Source organism: Siphateles boraxobius, unplaced genomic scaffold, assembly GCF_051911475.1.
Source record: "Siphateles boraxobius isolate OS27281-9 unplaced genomic scaffold, OSU_SipBor_1 130, whole genome shotgun sequence".
NCBI classification, from domain to species: domain Eukaryota; kingdom Metazoa; phylum Chordata; class Actinopteri; order Cypriniformes; family Leuciscidae; genus Siphateles; species Siphateles boraxobius.
In genome coordinates, this window is record NW_027508734.1 from 43,169,524 (window position 1) to 43,194,086 (window position 24,563).

At 36.3% G+C, this 24,563-nt stretch overlaps 1 protein-coding gene across 2 annotated transcripts in view; it reads right to left on the reverse strand.

The window, feature by feature from the left end:
• Positions 1-5,676: 5,676 nt before the first annotated feature.
• The window catches only part of tbc1d19 (TBC1 domain family, member 19), a 39,077-nt gene continuing 20,190 nt past the window's right edge, over positions 5,677-24,563 (reverse strand). The window contains exons 7-21 of one of the 2 annotated variants that reach the window (XM_077229533.1): positions 23,823-23,869; positions 23,383-23,493; positions 21,374-21,446; positions 20,995-21,033; positions 19,820-19,932; positions 17,740-17,814; positions 16,985-17,047; positions 13,889-13,973; positions 13,753-13,797; positions 13,528-13,560; positions 13,339-13,448; positions 13,155-13,246; positions 11,889-12,004; positions 11,609-11,679; positions 5,677-7,112 (exon numbers count right to left, since the gene is read on the reverse strand). In XM_077229533.1, coding sequence (XP_077085648.1) covers positions 7,038-7,112; positions 11,609-11,679; positions 11,889-12,004; positions 13,155-13,246; positions 13,339-13,448; positions 13,528-13,560; positions 13,753-13,797; positions 13,889-13,973; positions 16,985-17,047; positions 17,740-17,814; positions 19,820-19,932; positions 20,995-21,033; positions 21,374-21,446; positions 23,383-23,493; positions 23,823-23,869 — 1,148 coding nt within the window. In that variant the 3' untranslated portion in view covers positions 5,677-7,037. Of the gene's footprint in view, positions 7,113-11,608; positions 11,680-11,888; positions 12,005-13,154; positions 13,247-13,338; positions 13,449-13,527; positions 13,561-13,752; positions 13,813-13,888; positions 13,974-16,984; positions 17,048-17,739; positions 17,815-19,819; positions 19,933-20,994; positions 21,034-21,373; positions 21,447-23,382; positions 23,494-23,822; positions 23,870-24,563 lie in introns of both variants that reach the window. The other variant, XM_077229532.1, reaches the window with a different exon arrangement.

Consider the following 24,563-nt stretch of genomic DNA (forward strand, 5'->3'; position numbering starts at 1 on the left):
GTTAAAGGATTTGTTCACTTTTAAAAAAAACTTTTGCTGATAATTTACTCACCCCCATGTCATCCAAGATGTCCATGTCTTTCTTTCTTCAGTCGAAAAGAAATTAAGGTTTTTGATGAAAACATTCCAGGCTTTTTCTCCATATAATGGACTTCAATAGGACACAAACGTTTCAAGGACCGAATAAGAGATTCAGTGCAGCTTCAAAGGGCTTTAAACGATACCAGACGATGAATAAGGGTCTTATCTAGCGAAACGATCGGTCATTTCAAAAATAAATAAAAAACTTTAAGTTTTATAAGCACAAATACTCGCCTTGCTCTGTTCTGTGATGCACGTTCGTTATCCTGTTCGAACTCATCCAAATGAACGAATCTTATTTCGAGTCTTTTCGTTCGTTGAATGAACGAAATGACTCTGAAAAAGACTCGTTCAAAATGAAAGAAACTTTTTTCGAGTCATTTCGTTCGTTGAATGAACGAAATGACTCGAAAAAAGATTCGTTCATTTGGATGAACGAGTTCGAACAGCAGAGTCACGAACGATGGTACGCGCTCGCGCTGTGCAAGAGAGGGGTGATCAGCGCGTACACGAGCGTGATTGACACTGCTAAGACATTCCTCCTGGCTCTGATTGGTTGTTTCTGACCGGGAGCGGTGTATTTCTGCAAATGGCAATAGGACCACAGGGAGGAGCCAGAGGAGCTTGATTTTTTTCACAGATTATCTGTCTCATATTCTACTTTCAGGACATAATGAGAGTTTTAACAAATATTTGTTTACAAAAGCTACCTACTGGAGCTTTAAGATCCTTGGCACAAACAGTTGTAATAAGGGTTTGTGTGAATGCTCAAGAAGATACCGGAGGGTCCTAAGGCACCCCATATGCCCGAAGGGCCGATCTTATTTGCAAATACATATAAAAAGATGTACCTTGTAAATTATATTGAGCTTTAATGGTCTGAAATGATTTTAGACCCATATCATCAAAGATCTGTCCCAAAGTATTTAATTTTTTTGCGGACAATGAAAACGGGCCTTGCCAGACAAAAGATTATTATTTTGGAAAATAGTCGAATGCCTATGCCAGATTGTAACTTGGTGTGTTTGCTTTTCGGAGTGGAGAGAAGATGAGTTACATGCCATCCATCAATCTAAAACTATACTGTACGTCTACATTAATCCAGATAGGTTTTCTATTCGTTTCAAAACACTCTCTGACCACACTAACGTTTTCCAAAACTTTCTCATCCACACTGAAACGTCGGAAAATACTAAATTCATCTTACAGCACATGCGTAAACCCTCATAAAAGCTCATTGAGATGATGCAGACAGAACAATAGATAATCAAGTTATCACGCAATTCTTCTGGCAGGATCATTTTATTTGGCAAAATATCTCACCATTAACTGATGCGTCCAAGTCGCACTCGGGCACCATTATATGTTTGGTCTAAAAGAAAACACAACGGCTCTCATGTTTTGCCGCAGGACAACAAGTGCGAGTACATTTTCTGTCATCTTTGTAGGACTGTGAAATGAAGAGTGTGCAAAGTAACATATTTTAGCAACTGTGTGAAAGTGATTAGCACATAACAGACACAATACTAACACAATAGTAAACATGAATATCTATGGGTTCAATATGACTAAACTTACATAACTGTTTTTACATACCCCCGTTTTCAGTCCACACAACGCGAAAACAGCGTTTTCAAAAGTACCCACTTTGGAGAGCGTTTTCAAAAAGCTTCGTTTTCGTTGCTAAAAACAGCGGAAGGAAGGCCAAAATGGAAAGAAAAAGATGCGATTCCAAACTAAAACGTATTAGTGTGGACATAGCCTAAACCGAATCAATTGTAAAAAGTAAAATATCAAGACAAACCAACACAATCTCATGAAAGTGCGTATCTATACCACGAATGTTATTTCTCGTGACATTTATACGCCAAAAATGTTTCTTGCGCGCATATGGTACGCACTGAAAACCCCTTGGTTAGGGGTGGGGAGTGCGTGCGTATTACACGCCATAAAGTGCGTATCATATGCACGCGAAAACTGTGTATCATATGCACGCAAAAAATATTTTTGCCATATAAATGGCACGAGAAATAACATTCGTTGTATAGATACGCACTTTCATGAGATTGGGCTCGATAAACAGTATCTGCTGGAAGGATGAAACAAATCATGACAACTCAGCCAATTAGCAGCATGAACCTAATCAACAATGCACAAAAATTTGTAGGAATGAATCCGAGAATGTCTTTCATATGAATGCATGTTGTAAAAGTCAAAGAAAGAGGAACAAAACAAAAGACAAACAAATAGATTTATTGTAAAGGAAGCAATTAGTTAAACTTCATGCATCCACGCATTGTCAGTATAAAGTTTAAAACCACTGATACCACTGGGCCAAGACTTAACTAAACACTAACAAAACATGAATGAGTGTAGCTGTATGGTAAATATCACACAATGTGCTTGCAAAACAAAGTCAAATGCTTTCACATATTTTATCATTGTACTAATATATTAAAGTCTTCATTTGATATAAAGAATGAATTTGTCTTTTTATTGATGCCATGTTGAACTGCAAATGAAGAGCCTCTAAGTGCCATCTGAAATTTTCTTCTAGAATGATCATTTTTATCAAGCTCGTATATTTAAGCTCAGTAATTTCACTTAAATGGCAATTAAAATGACCTATTAATTGTCATTTAAGTGAAATTACCAAACTTAAATATACGAGCTTGATACAAATGATCATTCTAGAAGAAAATTTCAGATGGCACTAAGAGGCTTTTGCAACTGAACTCTTCAAATAAACACATATATAATTAATTCTCTCAACAAGAGCTCCTTTTGCATAAAGGTTTCAACTGTATTAGCGGGATAGGAGGGCAGTTATTACATGGGTCTAAATATATAAAGGTGCCCGCAGTGGAAATGTGATAGTGCTTGTCTACAAGAAATGTTTCAGCGAGACGCAATGCTGTGGTGCGCTCACTGAGGGACCGCTAGGGGTGCACTGAAAGTCCAGTAATAATGGGACAGGGCGTGGGAAGCTGTGTAAACAGGTGGCAGATGTACCGAGACCAGCGTGAGGCAATGAGGAGCGAAAAGCAGGGCAGAAAATGGACGAGTGGCATAATCTGATATGAGGCGCAGAGGGAATGAGAGGGGCAGGCGGATAGATGGAGCAGATGTCATAGAGTCGCTGGAGTTTGCTAAGCTGGGGTCAGCTTGTAGAGTCATGCATGATGCTGACGTTCATAGAGCTGAGGTTACTGTACAGCTTTCACCAAACAAACACATGATTTTACCATTGTATTGCTGATGTCAACTTTTTTCTAAAGTAAAGGGCCCATATTATGCTTTTTCAAATGTTACCTTGCTCTCATGCAGTGTGTATAGCTATATGTGAATGTAAAAGGTCTGCAAAGTTTTAAAGATCAAAGTGCACGATAAATAAAGATGTTTCCTAAAAAAAAAGGATAGATTCTGACCTGCCGAAACAAGTCGTCAGTAATTCCAGTCTCACTTCTTGCTCAAACCATGTAGGTTTGTAGCAAATTTGCATAATGCCAGCCTATGTTTTAGCAGCTTGCAAACAACGTCTACTTTGACCTGCTCTTAAACACTGTAGTTGTAGTTGAGGTCTAGAAGAATTTGGTTTGTGTGTTCGACAAGTGTTGTCGAGAAGATGCTGTTTTCTGTGCTGCGAATCCACTTTGCATTCACTTCCGAAGGACTCGGGCTCAAACTGAACCGACACTATAAAACAACTGTGTATACAAAAGCTGAGGAAGCCTCCGGAGCTGAAATTCAGATATGGTAATGGGTGTTTCATTTCCGACGATCGCTGTGGACCAATCACAACTGACAGGTCAGCTGACCAATCAGAGCAGATGAGGCTCGTGGAAAGGAGTGGTTTAGAGAGACTGAATTCGAACAAAACATTTTAAGACTCTGTGAGAAATGTGGTGATGTGCAATGTATATTATGAGAAAATTTAAAGTGTTTTTTGACCTTGGATTCATGAATACTGGGAGACCTCCAAAACAAAACGAGGAACCTTTAAAATAGCATATTATGGGCAAAAATCCAGTACTTTTTATATGCTTTTTCTTCTGTCATAAGGATGCATTTTTTGTTACTTGTCAAAACCACTGATTACAACTTCAATATTTTGATGGAAACAAAATATATGGAATCAAGTAGTACCATTTTTTATTTCTTCTATCTTAGTATATTTTCAGATTTTGTTGTTTTCCATGCTTTTTAAGATTCTTTCAGATTCTTCAAAGACAAGTCTTCTCATTCTATCTATATATCTTATGTTATGTTTGTTATAGCTATTAAAGAATTGTATATATATATATAAAAAAAGTGTATATTTACAAAAATCTGATTTAAATTCTTTTGAAGTAACTTTTTTTGGTATTGTATTTTCAATACGAAGTGAAGCGAAGTGTTGAACAGAAACGGCCTTTTACTTCCATTATAAAACTTGGAAAAGCCAGGACATTTTTTAATATAACTCCGATTGCATTCGTCTGAAAGAAGAATATCAAATACACCTTGGATTCTTTTTATAACTGTATCCACTGTACGTCCGACTGACTGCACTGTATTCTTCCTTTTGATTCTAAACTGAACTCAAATGGCACTGAAAATTGGGTAAGAGAGAAACATAAACCACTTACTTGGGGAAATAGAAAGATGAAACCATGCTGATGACCTCTGGGTCTGTGGTGGAGTAGTGAGTTTGATGTGTCAATCAAACTCGAGGTTCTGTGGGGTGCGGACTGGATCGACTCCATTCCTAGAGCTTCCGAACAAATGTTTTTTTGGGGGGTGCGGACTGATGGGGCAGTGGACCCGAGGTCAGTCCTAGAACTCCTCCTGTCCGATTTTAGAAAAAGTCAGGTTCATCGGAGACGTCCAATGGAATTCTTAGGCACGCCGAATAAACACCACAGATACAGTGTAAGAGTAAAACTATATGCAAAATAAGACACACCGTTGTTTTGCCAGATGAGAAGTTTATTCTATGTATCATCTTTTTACTACTTTAATTTTACTCTAATTAATTTTATAACTGTATCATTTATCTCTTTTAATTCCTTTTATAACTCTTTTAATTTCCCTTGCCTTTATTTTGTGCTTATTTTCTACGCAAAGCACTTTGAATTGCCATAGTGTGATATTTTAATTCCTTTCTATGCAAAGCATTTTTAATAACTGTTTTAATTTTCCTTGCTTTTATTTGTGATTATTTTTTTATTCCTTTCTATTTAAAGCACTTTGAATTGCCATATAAATGTGCTATATAAATAAACCTGCCTTGCCTTGGATGGCTTGAGGGTGAGTAAAGCATGGGCTAATTTTCATTTTTGGGTGAACTATCCCTTTAAGCACAGGCTCTTTAGTCAAGTTAAATATATCACAACAAATATTAAAATGTATTAATTTAGCTTAAAATGCATTTATTCATCTGAAAACAAATTTAAATTGTACATTTTTGTACAATTTCAAAATCCCATTTACATAGAGTAACTCAAAATTCTGTTACATAGAATTACTGAAATAAATATTTACTGAAGCTGAAACAAAATCGATTCATGCATATGAAATGTAGGGAAATGTAAAAAAACCAATATCAACATAAAATTATTGTGTAGAATCTACAGCTTTTATTGAATAAGGAATTAACATTTTGAAATGTATTTCAGGCAATTTTTAACTTGTGAATCTGCATCCAAAAAATGCTTCAAAATAAATAATATCTACTACTGTCAAGAAATTTTACATTGTAAAGAAACCAATATGAATATCTTTTAGCAATCAAAACATAACTAAACATAAACGTGTTTCAGTTTATATATAAAAAAGCTAAATGTATGTTACATTAGTGCACATGCAGATATGTGTAAAGTGTCCCCCGTTTTCAATACAAACAGATGATCAAAGCACAAAAGAACAATTCATTTGGTGTGTGACTTCAAAATTACCTGCGTTTCCTTTCAAATGAATCAATAACATTTTTGGTCATGTCAGGGAGTTCAAGGAGTTCTGGGTTTATTAATAGTCACACAAAACAACCATTATGCAAATATGAATGGCAAAATACGCATCTCAAGCAGTGTGTCATCCATGGAAATTACACTTACGTTTATAGTTTGATAAATGTTCTCATCCAAATTCACTGGGACTAAGCCAAAGCCCTAACCAGAGTATCTTAACCAGAGTAGATGGCATATATTATAATTTCAAGACTTCCACTATGCCAAAGATCCTCACAAGGCCTAATCTTTAAAACATACACCATAACTATATCCTACAAAACTAACCTCATTATCATGGAAGACTATATTGAATTTTTCATTCATGATATTTAGCTATGTTGTATGAAGCACAGCGTAGATTACCAAAAATTATTTTAATAATTTTGCATACAGTATTCTCTTAGGTTTGCAGTGATACTATGGCATCAACATATTTAAACCATTCCTAAATAAGAATATATTAAACTTACTTGTTTTTTCCTTGTGTCACTATTACAGTTCAAACTATGTATTGTAAGCATTTCTGTGGGAAAAGGATAAAAGTAGGACAGATCTTTAATTTATCCTTGAGGAATTCAATGGATTGTGAGAGGCAGTTACCAGAATGGAGTAAGACAGTTAGAAGGGTGGGGTGATAAGTTAGAGGAATTGGTTATGTCTAGAGAAAAGGAGAGTGGCTTTATAGCCATATTGCTACTTAAAGGAGCACTTCACCCAAAAAAATAAATTATTATTTTGGCATCACCCTCATGTCATTTCAGACCTGTATGACTTGAACTAAAATAGTTTGGTTGCCAACATTGTGCTAAAAATCTTATTTTGAGTTCAGCAGAAGGCAGTAAGTCATACAGGTTTGGAAAGACATGAAGGTGAGTAAAAACAGACAAAATTTTCATTTTTGGGTGGAATATCCATTTAGAGTCAACATGAAATCCAAACGGACTGGAAAATCACACAAATCGCTCCTCAGACAGAAGTGGCGAAGAGGAAGATCTGCAGCAAGGGCATCACCTTCAGGGTTGAGAGGTCAGCAAGAACAGCCTGCAAGAAGAAAAATGATTGAAAATGGAAAAACGAAGACTCTTTCTGGCTATGCACTGTAATAAGTGCTACTGTAGATGTATGCTAGTTTCGGGCCTGTCATTATCTGCGTTTAAATGGACCCGAATAATTCTACTGTAATCAGACTAGTAGCACAGTCAATTGGAAAGAATTTGCCAAATTCGATTAAATTTAATAAGAAGGGGTGGTTTCAACTAGTGCCGTCAAATCAATGAATCTCGATAAATCACATCTAACATAAAAGTTTGTAAGTGTGTGTATATATATATATAAAAAACATTTTGACAGCGCTAGTTTAAACCTTTTTCTAATCCGATTGAGAAAACATGTAAACACTTGATTGGATTGAAAACTGAAACTGGAAAGTACTGCACATGTGCAAATACGTATATGCACAGAATGAACTGTTGTTGTTGAATGAAGTGTCATAAATGACTGTCATGTCATTCTGAAATTCTCCTTCCACTCGTATGCCAAGATTTACTAAATAGGGCAAATTAGCATGAGGGCGCAATCCCATAAAAGCGCAAATGGTGGAAAGTTCTGCGCGTGATCTACTGGTGACGTGCAAATTCAAGAATACAGACACAGCCGGATCATTTCCACAATGACCAACGCAATCTACCAAGAGCAGCACAAATCAGCATCTGGTTTAAGACATGCATTCTTTGGGTGTTAAATAATGGCGCAAATACCAGTAAATTGACTAGCAGCGCAATCTTTAGTAAATCACCTTGCATGATCCATTTAAATACTCTTTTCCATAAATTTTGTCTGAAAGGGAAACTCCAACAAATGCAATTGTAATAAGGTCAGCCGCAAAAATAACCCTGTCCACGCCTTTTCAGCGCTAAGTTTTCACTGGGTGTCTTTAAGTAAATCCTGACAGTAGTTTTCTAACACCAAAAGAGGGTTTGCGCTGGAGCAAGCTGTTAGTAAATCTGGCCCATAGTCTGTAAAGTGGAGCAGGACAACGTCCCATCAGTCCTTGTTTTGGACACTCATCCACAGACGCCTTGTTTTGAGCTCGGGAAAAAAGACAAATATAAGCAGCACAGCACAAATCTTCATGTGCTCGTTTGTTTCCTAAATTAGGTCCCGGAAAAGGTCAATATCACGTCTCCTCTTTAAAACAAAGAAAATAAGCAATGTAGGAGAATGGTTAGTAAACGCAAACAGCGGGAAAACTCTATAATCGTGAAATGTGCGCATGTCAAAAAAAGCAATTCTTATTTGAATGCTTGTGCATGAACCGGATGACTTTATTTACCGGCCATGTAAACGCTACTTTCGGATTCATCTGAAGCAAATGTGCCCATGTAAACAGCAACTGTAAACATTCATGAGAGAAGCATGCATTCAGATGTCACTTAGGACATAGAACACATAACTGCCAATCCCGTTTCACAAAATGGCGTCTGGTGACCTGCATCGATGTGACTCAAGAGCTCTGAAGGTGCTAAGAGTGCATCCGTCTCAAAGGAGCCGTTTGGGGCGGAGGCCTTCAAGTTCTCAAGCTTCGGTCCTTATGGAATTGGAAGCAAATAAATTTAGAGTCCCCTATCAGGTTAACACGTCGTCTCTAATGTTTCATGACCAGGCTTGGACTCTAAAAATACAACGTGTTATGATACTTTCTCCAGTAGAGGTCAGGTGGTACATAAGCAAGCAGATACTGTCCAGCAGCATCTTCACAGCGTTTTGGGGCCCGGTCCCGTGCGTCACTGCGGGTTACAGACAGAATTAATGAAAGCAGGTCAGATGCACTTTTACTACAGCTGTCAATCAAGCAGATGCATGCGACTGCATCCGACAGCGCAGCCCTCTTAATGGCCATGGATGCTTTAACTAAATTTGGACGTAGTAATGTTATATATATAAAAAAAGGCTTTTGCATTTTAAAATAGATATAATGTCAAGTAAGGAATAATTGACGACAGCCCGTTGAATTATTAGAAAATTAATGCACACCTGAGGTGGTAATGCGGTCACAACGCGAAGCGGAGTGGCCGTTACACCTCGGTGTGCATTATTTTTCTAATAATTCAACGACCTGAAGTCAATTATTCCGCTTATACTACAGTTACCACACATTGAAACATTGTTCAAATGGTGTATTTCAAGACGTTTGTAAAGTTTTTGTCATTAAAACGCTCTTGTATGTAGGACTAATTTATTGCGCATCTAATCCCACGCCTCCTTGGCTAATTCCAAAACGTCATTTTAGAGTTAGTAACGGAGGTTTGAGCCACTGATAGCAGACTAATGCTGGACATACTTAACGACTGGCTGAAACATTCTGTTTCCATCGACTGCAGCAGATTTTAAACACAGACTGAACGCGCTGAACACGCGTTTGGGCATGATCAATCATAACAAAGTATCAAATTACATTCATAACCGGCCTTACAATAAGTGTGTCCCCGGCTTTATGCAGTTATTAATGCAGTTATTAGAGAGCGAGAGAGAGAGAGAGAGAGAGAGAGAGAGAGAGAGAGAGAGAGAGAGGCATGTGCTTCAATGTTATTATTTATTAATTAATTCAATTCATTTTAATTAGTTCGTTCATGTTTTTTTCCTAATATTGACAGTAGTAAATGAAACACAAAGTCCTATTAAAATGTAGGCTATAGGCCTATCAATAATTATTTATTTGTTGTAGCCTATTATCTGCAATAATTACGAAAACCCGTGCAGCAGGACTATCAATTTATTTATATAGGCCTATTCAGTTTAATTTTCTATTGACTAGATAGGGCTATATACTTTGTTTATTAAAATTAAACTGAATGTTTCCATTGATTGTGAAGTTAGAAATCGAAAATTGCAGATCAAGAGCATGGGCTGCATGTTTTTTCTTGTTATGAATTGTATCCTATTTTCCGTTATTACGGTTAACTACGCGAAGTGATATGGAAATGTAATGCGGTCAAGACCTTGCACACCTTAGACATTCTCAACCAATCAGAATCAAGCATTCAACAGCCCTGTAGTATAAACTACTATATTGTTGAATGTAATGTATAATAATGCATCGGGGGGGAATATTTGTGGGTCCTGATCATGCCAATCATGTTATCAGTAAAAAGTGGCCTACATTTTTTTTTAATATATCTAGTCAGTGACAGAGTGCAAGCATATTCGTCTAAAATAATTCTGTATTTTCAGCTTCAGAATCATGATTCATGAATATTTTTATTCTGGTGTCACCATTGTCCCAGCATTGGTTTCCCAGCACCAAGTCCAAGCCTATTCATTTAGTGTAATACCACAAATGTAATGTAATGCAAATGTAATACCACATTTAGCATTTAAATCAACAATAAATTTTTTGTTAATCTTTTACCATATTTCTTGTTAACCTTTTACCATATTTCTTGGAGTATTGCGATATATATATATATATATATATATATATATATATATATATATATATATATATATATATATATATATATCGAATCGTTACATGAGGGTATTGGTACACCCCTAGTTTTATTTGAGCTGTAAATGTATGGTCACATTAGCAACATTTTTCCATTGTCTATTGTCAATAGTGTAGCGATGTATGAAGCACAGCTCACACAGAAGTCACTTTCAAATCAAGCAGCTTTTGGTTGGTTCATGTGACTAACTTGAACTTGTTGCAAAATCTGCATAATATTTCACCCTCATGCAAAATTCCCAATTGTGTGGGTTCCTATTGAAACGACTGAATTTCTCCCCTGAGAAATTCAAAGAACAATGGTAAATGTGACTCACACTTTAAAGTGGTTTAGATCATCAATTAACAGTTTTTCTAAGGTTTTGGGATTTATTGCATTTCATGGCAAAACATCTATAAAATTTGAAATAACTTTACACAGAAAATGTTAGCAAGATGATGCTTTAATATGTTTACAGATTGGCCCCATTAACTTCAATTGTAAGTGCCTTACTGTAACTTAGATTTTTGCATTATATATATATATATATATATATATATATATATATATAATATATATATATAATCAACATAACGCCACAAATGCTGTAAATTGAGCTTAACTTTTACAGAACCCAAAATATCCCTTTAAGTAATGATATTTAAACTGTTACGCATACAAAGACACAGGGCATGCACACACACACACACACACACACACACACACACACACACACACACACACACACACACACACACACACACACACACACACACACACAGTGTTGATATTAACTGTCATGCTAAAGTTCCCATCACATTTGACATCACATAGTTTAAACATTTTAAAGCTAGGTGTGGGGTACTTGGTCCACTTTTAAAAGTGTTATCCCAGCAATTTTAAAACATGTGCCTTGGTTGGACTGGGTTACTAGTGTTGGCTGCGGGTGAAGACACTATTTCTGTAGTCCTTAACACTCACACACAAACATACACACAGACATACACAAACACACACAAAGCACACACAAACTCGCTTGCAAGTGATAACCTCAGCTGATGCCAGTGATGTCACTTCCATTAGGTTTTCAGCTCGGAAGGCAAAGACTGCAGCGGCCAGGACTGAAAAAAAGGGACAGACAAACAGTCATCTTCCAGGAAAATGTGTGTACGCCATGTAACTGACTGGCCCTTTCTAATTTAAAAGTGCACCAACAAATGAATGTAAATTAAAAACAGTTTAACACACCCTAAGCACTGGGATTATTTATTTATTTATTCATGCTCACAATAGCTGGCAAAAGGTAACAAATTAGGATATATCGACCAACCTGCCACTATCTCTAAGGATCCGTATCCTAGGATACGGTCCCATAACAACAGGAGCTGGTCAGTGGACAGGTATCCTGAGAAGGCTCGGACTATCCACTTAAAGGCAATACGCAACCTAAGAAATATGCACACACACACACACACACACGCATAATGAGATACCAAATCATACACAGTGTAGATCTAAACACTTTTATTACAATTCAGTTATTTTCTTTCACAGATGTTGAGGAGTGACTCGTGTTCGCATAATTCAGCCAATAGATGGAGCTGCATTGTTATAATACATTTCACCGAAGTGACTTGACAAAAGTTCTTCATTTCAGCTGGATACTCGAGTAACATAAGCTTTGAGCTTGTATGTTTTGTATTTACACATGTTAATGATAATAAATTAGAACTAGATTTCAACATTATTAGGTTGCAGGTGTTTTTAATGTATTGCTATGCAGTTGCAGAGGGGTTTTTAGCCTGTTGTTCTAGGAGGTTTATCCTGTTGCTACAGTTACTAAGTATTTTCGGATGTTGCTCTGCAGGGGTTTTGTGTGGATTTTAGCCCATTGCTATGTAGTCGATAAGGTGTTTAAGTTCTGGTGGTCCCTAAATAAGGCTTTATTCTATCTTTCATTATAAATCTATGACATATTCTTTTGTTTTTACTCATCATCCGGCAGAAATTTTTGCACAGAACTTTAATAGTTAAGGTTGGAGGTTTAGAACCATTTCCTAGCTCTAAATATAAGAGCTGAATTAAATGTTATTTTATTATCAATCAAATGATAGTGTATTTTTTAAGGATGTGGACTCAAAATCAAATTAGATTTAAAATATATATATAAAAAAATTAACTGCTTAGGAGAAACACGACTATTGAATAAATGACAAATAACCAATGTCAAATCGATTATTTGTGATTAATCACATCAAACATAGAGGTTTGTAAATATATATATACGTGTGTGTCTATACATTATCGGTAAAATTTTTTGAGACATTACTATTTTTAATGTTGACATTTCTATTATAACATTACTATTATTTTTTCAGTATTTTTGATCAAATAAATGCAAGCTTGATGAGCATAAAGAGACATCTTTCAAAAACATTAAAATAGTAATTCAATTAAATGAGTATATTAAAAAACGTTTATGTTTGATGCGATTAATCGCTTTAACAGCATTAATATTGTTATACAATATACAAGGTGCACTGTAAAAAAATTTTTTACAAATCAATAAGTATAGTAATCTGCATTGTGAACTCACGGTTGGGCTCCAATCTCTCGTAGATGGTAGAACAGTTGAGGAAGATGAGTCTGCAGTAACCTCTCAAACTGCAAGCACAGAGACACTATACCCTAACAAACACATAAAGATACAGCTGAACTCAGAGACAACCATCATCCTAAGCAAACCGATCAATTGTGTTACATCACACACAGATACTTACGGAAGGATGTGAGGAGATTGAGTGTAATCTGAAGAAATAGCGAATATACATCTCCCTAAACACACTGTACAGCTTAGATGGCTCATTATATAAGAAACACAGTGGGGCAACTGCAACACAGGATACAGATGTTTGCTTAGAAGACAAAGTTAGCAATTTCAGGCTATGTGCTTTATTCTTCATACTCACCGTACATCGAGAAGCCATGGAATGGGATGACACCTACGGTACAGAGATGTCATATTCTGTTATACTGATTATCGTTATACAAAATCGTTTTATAATACAGCTAAACTAATAAATCATCTAATAAATGCACTGGTGCCGGTTTCAGAGAATTCAACAAATGAACCAATACATGGTGTATGCTGGGACATGCTATTATTGAAATACTTGTAGAAGCTGTTTTCTCACCATTTGGGGGGTAAACAACAGCACACTGCTCTGAGCTAGACTTGCCTGAGAAAGAGACAACTTTATAGACTGTATAGAAACTAAGGAAGATATCAATCAGAACTTTGCAGCAAAGATAAACATTCAAAGACATTACTTTGGACGCAAGATTTAGGAGGCGTAGCGCTGTTGTAGTTGAAATGCTGAAGGACCGCAGTGTCTCGAGAAAAACACAGCAAGACCTGTGGAGAAAAACAGTGGACAAATAATTGGCAACACAAACAGATAAGGATTACTATTGCAAAACACTTTGTATCTTTGGTAATTTCCTGGTTCAATTACATTTGAAGTGCCACTTTAGGGTTTCAGCCTCCTGAGGTCAAGCATGTGCTTTCTCTTTTATTACTTTTCTCATGGAAATGTAATTTGTTTCAAAAACATCAAACCTTTAAAAATCAGCAGACTGGTATCGGCTTTCTAAGATGCAGGTTTCTCAGTAACTTTTTTTGATATAACTGCGTGGTTTGTAAGTGACTTCTGTGTGAACTGTGCTTCATACATCACTACACTATTGACAATATACAATTTACCTATTGTTAGCCTACATTTCCCTAACGTGACAGCACCTTTAGAGTTTGAATATCTGTTCTCTCTTGCTAATACACTCCAAATTGCTACTATTGGATTGAATAGTAATTATGAACCCTTTCACCTTATTTTCCTCAAATTCACCTCTCTAACAAAAACATATGACCACCCTGTGTCTGAAATTCTTGAACAACCCACAGATTTCACACTAAACCAATATTTACAAGCAGCCTGGCTCCTTTATCACCTCACACCTGCAACTCATATTACTGCTCCATAGTGAAGACACAATGTACTCCTGTAAAGCCCAAACACTGGCCATATCTTTTCTATTTCAGCAAAAATTAGGAACGAAGCACATTGATGGTTGTCCAGAGGATACCAGCTAATGAAACAAGTGAACAGCAACTTTGAAAATCTCTCTTAAATTGCTGGCTTTGTTACACTTTATTTTAAGATGTCTGTGTTACAGTGCAATTACCGGTATACAATTAAGTCCTAAGTAATAGATATTAACTACATGTACTTAGTACTTGTATTCTATATACATTAGATACTATAAAATGATTTCTAAAAATGGCATCATATATAAGGCAGGGTATCTCAGCATATTTTATGGGAAAAAATAAACCCGCAAATTAAAGGGCACCTATTATGCCCCTTTTTACAAGATGTAATACTGGTCTCGGGTGTCCCCAGAATGTATTTTTGAAGTTTCAGCACAAAATACCCACAATTAATTTATTATAACCATTTGAAAATGTCATTTTTGGGGCCTGTTTTAAAAAGAGCTGTTTTGGTGTGTACCACCTTAAATGTAAATGAGCTGCATATTCCCACCCTGCCTTTGGATGAGGGCGTAACTTGCAAACCTATGGCAATAAACAGTCGGTAGAAGCAGAATGGCTGAGAGTGAGACCCGCTGTTTTGTATGGCATTCAGCCGTACATGTTTGAACCGGAATCAGACCCAGATGATGAAGAGACTCCGGCAGAAGAAACACAAATGAGAATGGACCAGGATGTCTCGGAAGGGTTATTTGATACATGTATGTACTTATAGAGTTGTAATCGCGTCCCCTTTGCAATTATGGATGTGCAACACACACACAGACACACACAAACTGTGATAACGTTGGCGCAATTTTTTGAAACTACAAACATATATACTGTGATGATGTTTGCTACGTACAAACGAAATTACATTTATGCGAGGGACCTGTTGCGTCTTGCTTACATTCCTTGTCGTACAGGTGCTTATGTGGCAAATGTGAGAAGATGGCTACAGAGCAAGAAAATATATGCTGCAGGGAGATAGAACAGGTATTAATTTATTTACATTTGTAATTGTTGCAAAAAATAATACGTGACATAAAACTGTCTGACGCTATTTGTTGTATGGAAGGTTACAAGACGGATGAAACAGCAATTTTGATGTCTTGTCTTTACAGAAAACATGCACAGTTTTTAATACAATATCTTTAAAAAATATATTTATAAACGTGTGGTTACACACTATACAAACAAGGTTTAAATTATTACACAGACATCCTACGACGACGACAACAACTTTAGACACATTTGTTATTGAATTGGCTGACATCGACTGAAATGACTAACGTTATTTGCTCAAAAATCATAAAATACACTTACTTCTACTGGAGGTGACATTGGATCGCGAACAGTACGCAACGATCCACACTTGAGGATTAACTTTGAAGCAAGACCTGCTTTGAATTGACCCTCGTTCACAAAACAGTCTGTCAGAAAATGATTCGCGCAAACATAAATGTATTTTGGAAGTTTAAGTGGCGCCTTTCCTTCCTAAATAAAATCAATCCACTGCGTTTTCAGTGGCTCTGATGTCGGAAGTAAGTGAAAACTACTATGAACATTATTACATCCCACAACAGAACAGTTATGTTTCTTAGGAGACATTTTCGACAAGGCAGCACAAATCGTCAGAACACCGGCTGTCATTGAAACCATGCAGGATGGTGAACAGATCACCGAGGGCCGGGTCTATGCCAAAACCACAGTGTCAATCAAACCACGTCGGTGGGGCTTGCTCAATTCTACGTCACACTGAGACAAATCTTAGAACAGCTCGTTCTGAGACAGTTCTTATGATTTATGGAGATTGTAAAAAAAACACTGGGTGGATTTTTATAATTCTAGGGTGGTTTTGCTCACACACTGCCAACACACATTTATGTTCAAACACCATGTAAAAGTGAATTTTGCATAATAGGTGCCCTTTAAGTTTGAGAATGATTTTGTGGTGAAAGTGAATATCAAGCAGTGCAAATTTAATAAAGCTCCTATAATAACAAATGACTCATCAATTCCCTATGAATAGAGAGGTCTATTACAGATAGGTCTATCTGTGAGACTACACAACCCAGTCCTATTTGTATCTATCCAGATTTAGTTATTTGAAGTGAAAGAGCATTGGTTTGCATGAGTAACTTTCTCACAATAGTTTAGTCTACAGCGATATGTGTTCAAAGACCTCTATCAATGTCATGTCCCAAAGAACTTGGGGAAACTGTTTAACTTCTTTGATTAGCAGAGCTTGTTTATGATTCACAGAGAAAAATTCTCATTAGTGATTGAAAGTTTGCATTGTGAGTGTGTTACACTGACAGTGACATGTATTCACCAACCTGATATAAATAGTCCTCAAACACAAAGTAGTAATCGTCATTACTTGCAGTGAGCTTCACGTCCTGAGAAGAAAAATAAGGCATTTTATTCAGAAACCGGTAAAATTGGACAGTTTTTAATATGTAATCACTGCAGACAAAAAACTACAATCCCCTTGCCATTATATCTGTTTATCACTTAGGACCGAGACACACCAAAACGACGCTTGGCTGTCAGACAGTCATTTAGCATCTCTCAGGCTAGTTTTGTTTCAGAAAAACAAAAGTTCAAGCAAATGACGATGACAAGAGGGTATAAATTTCTTCTTCATTGTTTTGGAGCATTCCAATACGTGAATATTTTCATAACGATATGGCAGTATGTAGACTAATTAAGTGAAGACAAACTGATCAGCATGATTCATATTCAAAATGGTAAGCGTGCACTGCTTTGTTTACAGTTTGTATATTCGCATTCCTCGTTCACTAGTTCATATTCCCTTTTTTGAATGGCGAACACTGTTGAATACATCTCTATTTACAGTATGTTCAAAACCAATTTTTGCCCAGACGCAGCTGACGTGAGCCGACACCACCGCTTCTAGTTCTCAGTTCTATGTACTGGCCTTAAAGCATAAATGGAAAACTTGATCTTGGAAGAAATGAGTCTTTCAGAACTGTTACTCAATTGGTCAAAACCTATTCGAGGAAATTTCAAGAGAATAAATGGAACTTACAAAACCATTTCTATCAAATAAACTGCATTGTAAATGTACCTTATATATCAGGTTGTCCACAAGCAGGCCATGATGTATGACTCTGGCCTTCAGCTGTTCATAATGTGTTATGACCTGTTTAATGAAATAAAAACAAAAGAACTGACAAAGTGAATTTATCTCAGTCAGCTGAATTAGATTAACCAATACATAATGGACAAAGAATCACCTATGCACAGATCAAACTACTAATTAAATTGCTATTGTAAACAGCATAGGATCGCTTTCAATCACCTTTCAATTTTGATTGATCAATTTTCAATCAGACCTCCAGCTGAAAATGTCTGGCTCAAAAATTAAATGTCACAATAAACTGGTGCAAATTAAACATATAATGGCAGTAAAAAAAAGACACAAAAGTATCAAGGAATGATCCCATGCAATATACCAAGGTATATGATAGGGTTTGGTGATAATTTAATGTATTATCTAACGAAATTCTTGACCTTGGCCGTTGGTCTGTGCACAGCTACATGAGCGTTTGAGAAAACACTATTAGCGCCGCAGTTCACTCAGTCCTGCTCAAAAAAGCACAGAAGTTCAAGATGAACAAAAACACGACATGTAATAGAAATACAATATCCATGTACTTTCTTCACTTTTTTGCATCTTTTTAAAAAAGCTTGATGCTGGTTGCAGATGCAGTATTCACTGCCATTATATGGATGAGCGCGAGTGGGACATTTATTTTTAAATTCCCTGTGGTTCATAAAAGAAAGAAGGGCATTCTACATTAGTACAACACCAGGGTGGGTAAATGATGACTTAATTTTCATTTTAGTGTGAACTATCCCTTTAAGACAGCCTCTAATCATGAGTCTTTATTAAAGCCCATTCCCCACCTGAAACCCAAAGGGACAGGAGAATTTTCTCCCATTTTGCTGTGAGGATAGGCATGACAGCTGGTCACTGTCATCCAGACAGCGGCTTTTATCAGCAGTTACATAATTGTTCCACCTGAAACATTTAAACTCTTGTGATTTCCCCTCTTCCCCTCTGTCATTCCACCGGCTCCTGTCCTGCCCACATCTACAGCACTAGCTCAAAAGAGTGAGGAACTACTCTACTTGTTTAAATTGTGTCGCCCCACGCCGGGTGTTTGTCTTCGCATTAACACATAGAGAAAGAACATTCCCCAGATGCTGTTTCACTGCTTTAATGGAGGCCCAAGGATTAATCAGCCAGCTGAGAGACATTGCTTCGTGTCTGAAAATGGCAGCTATTAGATGCCCAGGGTGAAAAATCACAGGGGGTACCTGATCTGTCACTTCTGCCCCACAAGAAGCTCAAAGCTAATTGTATTATTGAGAAGGATGATGCATTTAAAACTGCTTGATCAATTTTAGGACTTTTTTAAACATTTTGAAAGACATCATGCTGTTATAAGTGTGCCCAGGAACAAGGAAAATATACGTCCTTAATAGAGGCTGCCAAACCACCTAATCAAGCAGACTCGAATATGGTTTACAAGTATACACCAGAGAAAATCGCTTCCACACCAACAAAACATACTTCATTCTGATGTCAAACTGACTTGAATTCGTCCCAAAAGTTTTACTGTGAAAGCATATTCACCTCTTATTTTTAACTTCTGTTAACCTTCAAAAAAAAAAAAAGTGCATTGATTTTACTAGCTTTTCTCTGAAACTGTAATTTGCCGCATATAGAACGTTTCAGTCAAGAATGCTTCTGATAAGTACAAATAAATACCCATTGAATGTCAGTTCTGGCACATGTTCACAACAACTGCCATAAATGTCACAGTTTAATTTGTTTATATGTACATAAATATTTATGGTAGGTTTATATATGGTTGAGGACCTGTGACTGATTTTGTGTGTATGAAAAGGGAGAGAGAAATATTTATACACCACCGTTCAAATGTTTGGGGTCTGTAAGATTTATTTTTGTTTGTTTTTGAGCCTTTATGTTTACCAAGGCTGCATTTATTCGATTAAAATACAGTAAATACTGTAATATTGTGAAATATTATTACAATGTAAAATAACTGCTTTCTATTCTAATACAATTTCAATTCTTTTATCATTCTAAATTGCTGCCAAAGAAATTCACTCAGTACCTCGGGATCATCAGTAGTATTTAGGATGAGAGTCCATAGCTGGGCCCTGAGACCCGTGGGACAGCCCTGCCTGCTGTACTGCTGCGCCGCTGCACTGTCTTGCTCACTCACCACTACAGAAATGCAGAAAAACAGGAGAAGAAGCCGCATTTGTTTTAGTAAACACATCTTGAGAGGCTCTTGTCGTATCCAAAGCTAATCCATATACTTTGGCCTTTCAGAGAGAGACACTCTGTGGATGCGTCCAAAACCTAAAGCAGCTGCCTTGCTGCTTAGTCTGTCAATGACTAAACAGGCAGTGTTTTGTCTATGAAGGAACATCTTAAGAAAATTCATAACATCAGGTCTAATGATCCAGAACAAATTCAAGTGAGCTTTAGAGATACCAAGAAATGATTCAGTAATTTCAGTTATTTACTTTTAAATAAAGATTTCTATGATTTTGAAGTGTCTAATGCTCACCGAGACTGCATTAATTTGATCAGAAATACAGTAAAACAGTAATATTGTGCAATATTATTACAACTTAAAGTGAAAGCTTTTTATTTCAATATATTTTGAAAATGTTATTTATTTGAAAATGATGGCAAAGCTGTATTTTCAGCATGATTACGCCAGTCTTCAGTGTCACTTGATCCTTCAGAAAACATTCTAATATGCTGATTTACTGCTCAAGAAATGTTTCTTATTATCATCAATGTTGAAAACAGTTGTGCTGCTTAATATTTTTGTGGAAACATGATGCATTTCTTCAGGATTTTATTGATAAACAAAGTTCAAAAGAACAGAATATTTTCAAACAGAAATCTTTGGTAACATTATTAATGTATTTACTGCCATTTTGATTAATTTAATGCATTCTCGCTGAATAGAAGTATTAATATGTTTATTTATTTATTTTTAAGGTAGTGTAAATGTTTTTTCTCACAATAAATGGGATCATAATTTCATAAAACTTAAAGGACACCATTTTATTCTTCTGATTGCATAGCATCATGGGATCTCACAGGCACTGGAAGATACATCTATCCTGGCTTCAAATTCTGATCAGACTATTATTTGAGGGGAAATGGAATGGCAAATATTAAACAAATATTCCCCACAAGACAAGAGTGATAAAGTGGTTTTAAACAAGCATTCGTGTCATGATAACGGCAAAAATAGTTTATTTTTACCTTTTTTTCCAATGAGAATGTGCTCACTCTCAAACAAATCTGTGTTGAAACAGCAGAGAGATAGTGAAATATAGAAAAGAACTGACAGTGCAAACAGACCATACAACACAGATATTTACAAATGAGTAGTAAGCCTCTTTGGTAGCCTTAAATACAATATAGTAAATACAGAATTTAGAGGGTCAGAACATATTACACAGGGTGTACACAGTAGGAGAAGAATCTGTTGACTTGTGACAAGTTAGTAGGAAAAAACAAGAGGAACATCAACTACAACTATTTGGACCAGTGCAAAAGGACTTTGGGACCTGGCGGGAGTGGAGCTCAGCCCACGTAATATTCCATAATCATGTTATGGATGGAATGAGTAAATAAATACCTGGGGGAACATGAGTGTGATCATCTATACCAAGCTGCCCATAAGTAAGACCCAGTTCTGGATACGTTTCCCTCTGCAACACAGAGAAATAATCGGCCACAATTATCAAAATATTTGATCCCTACAAAAGTACAAAGTGGGTTAAGTTTATGATAATTCATCCAAGGAATTTGGCCAAATTTGTTTCACATAAATCACTTCTAATGCATGACATCTGGGTGTGATGATACACTTATCTCATGAGACGAAACGATGCATGATATTTGGTTCACGAGAACGAGATGATGTATTACTGCAATTTTTGAGACTGATAACTACAATGCTATTCTGGCTGGACTTCCATCACGTGCGACTAAACCTCTACAAATGATCCAGAATGCTGCAGCCCGTCTTGTCTTCAACGAGCCCAAAAGTGCTCACGACTCTCCTCTGTTCATCTCTCTGCACTGGCTACCACTCGCTGCTCGCATCAAGTTCAAGGCATTGACGCTTGCTTAAAGATCGACCACAAGCTCAGCTCCCTCCTACTTTCACTCGTTCCAACGAGTCTACATCCCTACCAGAAGCCTACGATCGGTCAATGAGCGACGGCTCGTGGTGCCATCTCAGAGAGGCACAAAATCACTCTCCTGAACATTCTCATTCACGGTTCCATGCCGGTGGAATGATCTCCCCACCCTCGTCCGGAATGCAGAATCCCTGACAACATTCAAAAGACAACTGAAAACTCAGTCGCCCCACGCTCGTGAGCACTTAACATAGAAGAATTTTCCTTTAAATCTTCCCTTGTCTGGCTTGTGCTACTCTGAGCAATGCCTGAACTTTGTATTTTGAGCACTTCTTGCGTTGTTCTTGCCTCTTCACAATGACTTGACTTGTCTTTAGTCCTCAGTTGTAAATCGCTTTGGATAAAAGCGTCTGCTAAATGACTAAATGTAAATGTATATACAACATTTTTAAGAAATCTTCAATGATGAAATATATGACAGGAAAGAAATTGTCTTTTATTCGACTGAAAGTCTCAAAATGCAAAATAATGCAGGTGCATTTTGAAGTTAACTAATCTAATGCTGTCTGTAATTATTATTTTGGTAATCAAGAAATTGGCTGGTTATTTTGACAATTAATAGTGTAATCTGATCATTCTTGTGGTAATAAAAATAGACCTAAGTGAACAATAGCCTTTAAAATAACTTATAACTTATAATGAATATAATAACAAGGCAATGATAATTGGTTCAAAAGCAAGTAATCGTATGGTTTTATTGAACAAAACTGTTAAAATACATTATGTAATAATACATTATATAAACGATCAACTTATGTACATTATTATAACAACTGACTGCAGAGGGAGCCAAAGGCCTGGTGATTGTTGTTACACTTTACAGCATCAAATCCTTGTTTAATTTGGCCAAACAAGATTTAATTAAAATGTCCACTTAATCTTTAAATATCTTTATGATATAAATGCTACACCCACCGTAATTTCATGAACAAGAACAAATTCAGCGAGAGTTTAAACTTTTATTTTGAAATCACGATGAACAACAATTAGCATATTTATAAACATATTGATGTATTCTCCTGTGTTGGCCTAGGTTTATAAATGATTTACGTTACAAATCTGGCAAAATCTGGCGCATGTTGCGCTGCAAGATGAACGTTATAAGCACGCTAAACTCATAGCATATGCAAAGATGGTGTTTTGGGAAGCGCTCAACGCATGTAAATGATAACAACGCAATACTTCACAATGAAACAAATTGAAACTCCGATATGCTGATATCGCGAGACAGAAAATATTGCCACGTTTTAATATCGCGAGATCTCGTGCACACAGTGAGCACCAAGATAGTTTTCCACAATCTTTTCAATTTCTCTAGAACTCTTGATTACTGTAATTTGTTGATAGAAATGGTTTCAGATGATTATCAGCAGTTGCAATGCAAATGTTTAGTGTCTTGACATGAAAATAAAAGGAAGTAAATTAAAAAGATGGTGCTCACCATTTGAGGAATGTCACGGACGTTGAGGGAAACCTGGATTAAACCCCAGTTGCTTCTTACTGTTAGATCTTCACTGCGATCATTATTCAGATTTCTTAAACCAATCAGCACCTACAAGACAACAAGTATTACGTTTCATATTAACCAAATTAGAATACTTACAGTAAAAAGTACTAGACACGACAAAGGCTAAAATCTTTGATAAAATGTTCTACAAACCCCTTCTCATCCCAATTTAATATGCCAACTATAAATAAACCATTCATCAAGTGGTTCTGTGGTGCTATCAAAACAACCTCTCAGCCAATTCTCACTCAAGAGTAATCTAACCGAACATTTCCTGAGGGAATCCAATCAGCTGCTTCATATCCATCCCAATCTTTCTCATTTGGACCGGATGTTTGAAAATAAACTGATTAGATTATGTAAACGAGACCCACCTCAAGGAAGTCTTTGGGTGCGTAGACAGGCCTGAATTTGCTTAGGTCTGCAATTAAATAAAGAATACAGAGATCTAAGTGCTTCCAAACTTGTATGTAATGGCCTACCAATTAGTGTAATTGAAAACAAGAGCGCAACAGAATATGGTTAACAAATAACACTGGCAGCATACTAGGATGCTAATCAGAACCTGTTTTGTTTACATTATACTTAAAACTCCAATGAAATGACTTGGTAGGATAAAAACTAAATCTATACTTAAGTGAGAGGAAGAAAAAGAAAGGAGAGGGAGACGCAAATAAATACTGGCAAATTATTTACATTTTGATATTTAAAAAGGTATTTAGAGAATAAAGACTTGATGCCAAACATGATGCAAATGATGAGATTCAGGATGATGAACTTCTCTGAGGTGCTGATTGCATGATTTTGATAATACACAAACACAACATTTTGGAATAATTAATTTTGGAATAAAAGTATTGTTTTAAATTGTGTAATTTTGAAAGAAGTCTCTTAGGCTTATCATACATTTTAATATCCATTATAATCAATTATTATTGCTGCTCACTTATTAATAATAGTTCTTATTATTATCAGTTTTAATGTCATAATTATCATGGTAGCAAGGAGACATTTTTTCAGGATACTTAGATGAATAAAAAGGGCAAAAGAACAGCATTTATCTGAAATAGAAATCTTGTGTGACATTATAAATGTTTTTACTGCGTCCTTGCTTA